Source organism: Octopus bimaculoides, chromosome 2 (genome assembly GCF_001194135.2).
Source record: "Octopus bimaculoides isolate UCB-OBI-ISO-001 chromosome 2, ASM119413v2, whole genome shotgun sequence".
Classification (NCBI taxonomy): Eukaryota; Metazoa; Mollusca; class Cephalopoda; order Octopoda; family Octopodidae; genus Octopus; species Octopus bimaculoides.
The window spans coordinates 155,207,398-155,209,708 of NC_068982.1; the positions used below are offsets into that span (position 1 = coordinate 155,207,398).

The window sequence follows — 2,311 nt, forward strand, 5'->3', positions numbered from 1 at the left end:
CATCGTCGTTTAAAGTCTGCTTTCCATGCTGGCATGAGTTGGACGGTTTGACTGAGGACTGGTGAGCCAGAAGGCTGCACCAGGCTCCAATCTGATCTGGCAAAGTTTCTACAGCTAGATGCCCTTCCTAATGCCAACCACTGAGAATGTAGTGGGTGCTTTTACGTGCCATCGGCACGAGGACCAGTCGGGCAGTTCTGGCAACGACCATGCTCCAAAGGTGTTTTTTACATGCTACCTGCACAGGAGCCAGTCTGGCGGCACTGGCAACAAACATGCTCAAATGTTGTTTTTCACATGCCACCAGTACATGTGTAAGTAAGGTGATGTTGGCAACGATCATGCTTGAATGGTGCTTTTTACGTGCCACCGGCACGGGAGCCAATCAGCGACCCTGGCAATGATCACACTCAGATGGTGCTTTTAACGTTCCACCGGCACGAGTGCTAATCAGGCGGGACTGTCATCGGCCACATCAGCGATTTTGATCTTGGTTTCACTTGCCTCAACAAGTCTTTGCAAGCAAAGTTTATTGTCCAATGAATGAGGGGTACTCATAAGTGGGCTGGTTACACCCACGAGCATAGGCCATGGGTTATGGTCTCACTTGGCTTGTTGGGTCTTCTCATGCACAGCATATCTCCAAAGGTCTCAGTCACTAGTCATTGCCTCAGTAAGGCCCAATGTTCGAAGGTTGTGCTTCACCACCTCATCCCAGGTCTTCCTGGGTCTACCTCTTCCACAGGTTCCCTCAACTGCTAGGGATGTTAGACACTTTTTCACACAGTTGTCCTCATTCATTCGCAACACATGACCATACCAGCGCAGTTATCTCTCTTGCACACCACATCTGATACTTCTTAAATCCAACTTTTCTCTCAGGGCACTTATGTAAAAGAGAATAAAGAGAATAAAGAGAATAAAAGAGAATAAAGAAAATCTTACTCTGTTGTTGGCTCCTCTCTTTAAGAAACGAGTTCCAGCAAACTGATTTGACCGGCGACCAATTAGGGTTAAATAAATAGGTTTACCAAATACACAAATATCTAAGAGAAGTTAAGGAGAACAGAATGACAGTGTTGTAAATTCAGTGACCCTTTATTGCCACTATTCTTACAACTACATACTAAATAAGCTAAAGAGGACCTTCTAAGTAGTTACGTCACCTACAAGTAATAGTAGATTAATATCCCTCAAATTCACACCCAGTTGTTTTACAAAAACTAAAACTCATTGGATAATGTTGTCTTGGACACAATCAATTAATTCAATATGTCAAAATAAAAGATGAGATGATAGTCCCAATTGGGACCTTTCCTCATAGGTCTGTTACATCAAGGCTGATATGAGATGAAACAAAAAGGAGAGTGGTCACTTAACTTACAAGAAATATCAGTAAAATTTCCCTTAAATCACAGTTCAATCTTAAAAAAAATAAATGAAGGCAGTGAAATTTTCACACAATGATAAAACAAAAGGATATTGACTTGTCCAATAAAGCCATGTATAATGTTGATAACCCAGTCTGAATGCACCATATCTTTACATGGCTGTTGAAGAGCTGCATTCCAAACAAATTTACTTGAAGCAACATTTTTCACTCCTAAAATACAGTCTGAAAGAAAGAAAGGAGAGAAAAAAGTAAAATTTATAATATTCCAAATAAAATATATGCTCTAGATTAGTTAGAAGAATGAATCAGAAACACTTTTTTTAAAGTTATTACACCTATCAATATTCATTCACTCAAACCCTATCTTTCAGTTACTTAAGGTCTATCAAGTAGTGATAACAGCCATGCTATGCTGAGGAGGTCTAAGAAGCTTAAAAATCATTTAGCAAAGATCAGACTCATTCACCACTATGTTCCTCCATTCAATTTTTGCATAATTTAAATTTTGGAGATGTCTCCTTTGCCTTTCTTAGTATGAAACAATTTCTTGCTGACTTTAACTAATATTTTTGATTTATTACATTAAGCATGTTTGCATTAATTTAAGCACATTAGTTAAATTTGTTAATATAATTATGGCAAATAACGAGATTGGTAAAGATAAACATAATGAGGGTGAAAATAATATTTTTGAAAGCATAATCAGGTATGGTTGTGTAGTTAAAATTTTGCTTCCCAACCACATGATTCAAGATTCAGTCCCACTGCCTTCCATCATGGGTTAGTCTCTTCTACAACAACCCTGGGCCAACCAAAGCTTTGTGAGGGTATGTGGTAGATAGAAACTGATAGAAGCTCGTCACACACACAAGTATCTATATATATATATATATATATATATATATATATATATATTTG

General features: G+C 38.3%; 1 protein-coding gene across 1 annotated transcript in view; it reads right to left on the reverse strand.

The window, feature by feature from the left end:
• The window catches only part of LOC106877055 (polyphosphoinositide phosphatase), a 33,642-nt gene that overhangs the window by 22,150 nt on the left and 9,181 nt on the right, over window positions 1-2,311 (reverse strand). The window contains exons 7-8 of the mRNA XM_052965678.1: window positions 1,480-1,615; window positions 946-1,042 (exon numbers count right to left, since the gene is read on the reverse strand). Coding sequence (XP_052821638.1) covers window positions 946-1,042; window positions 1,480-1,615 — 233 coding nt within the window. The remainder of the gene's footprint in view (window positions 1-945; window positions 1,043-1,479; window positions 1,616-2,311) is intronic.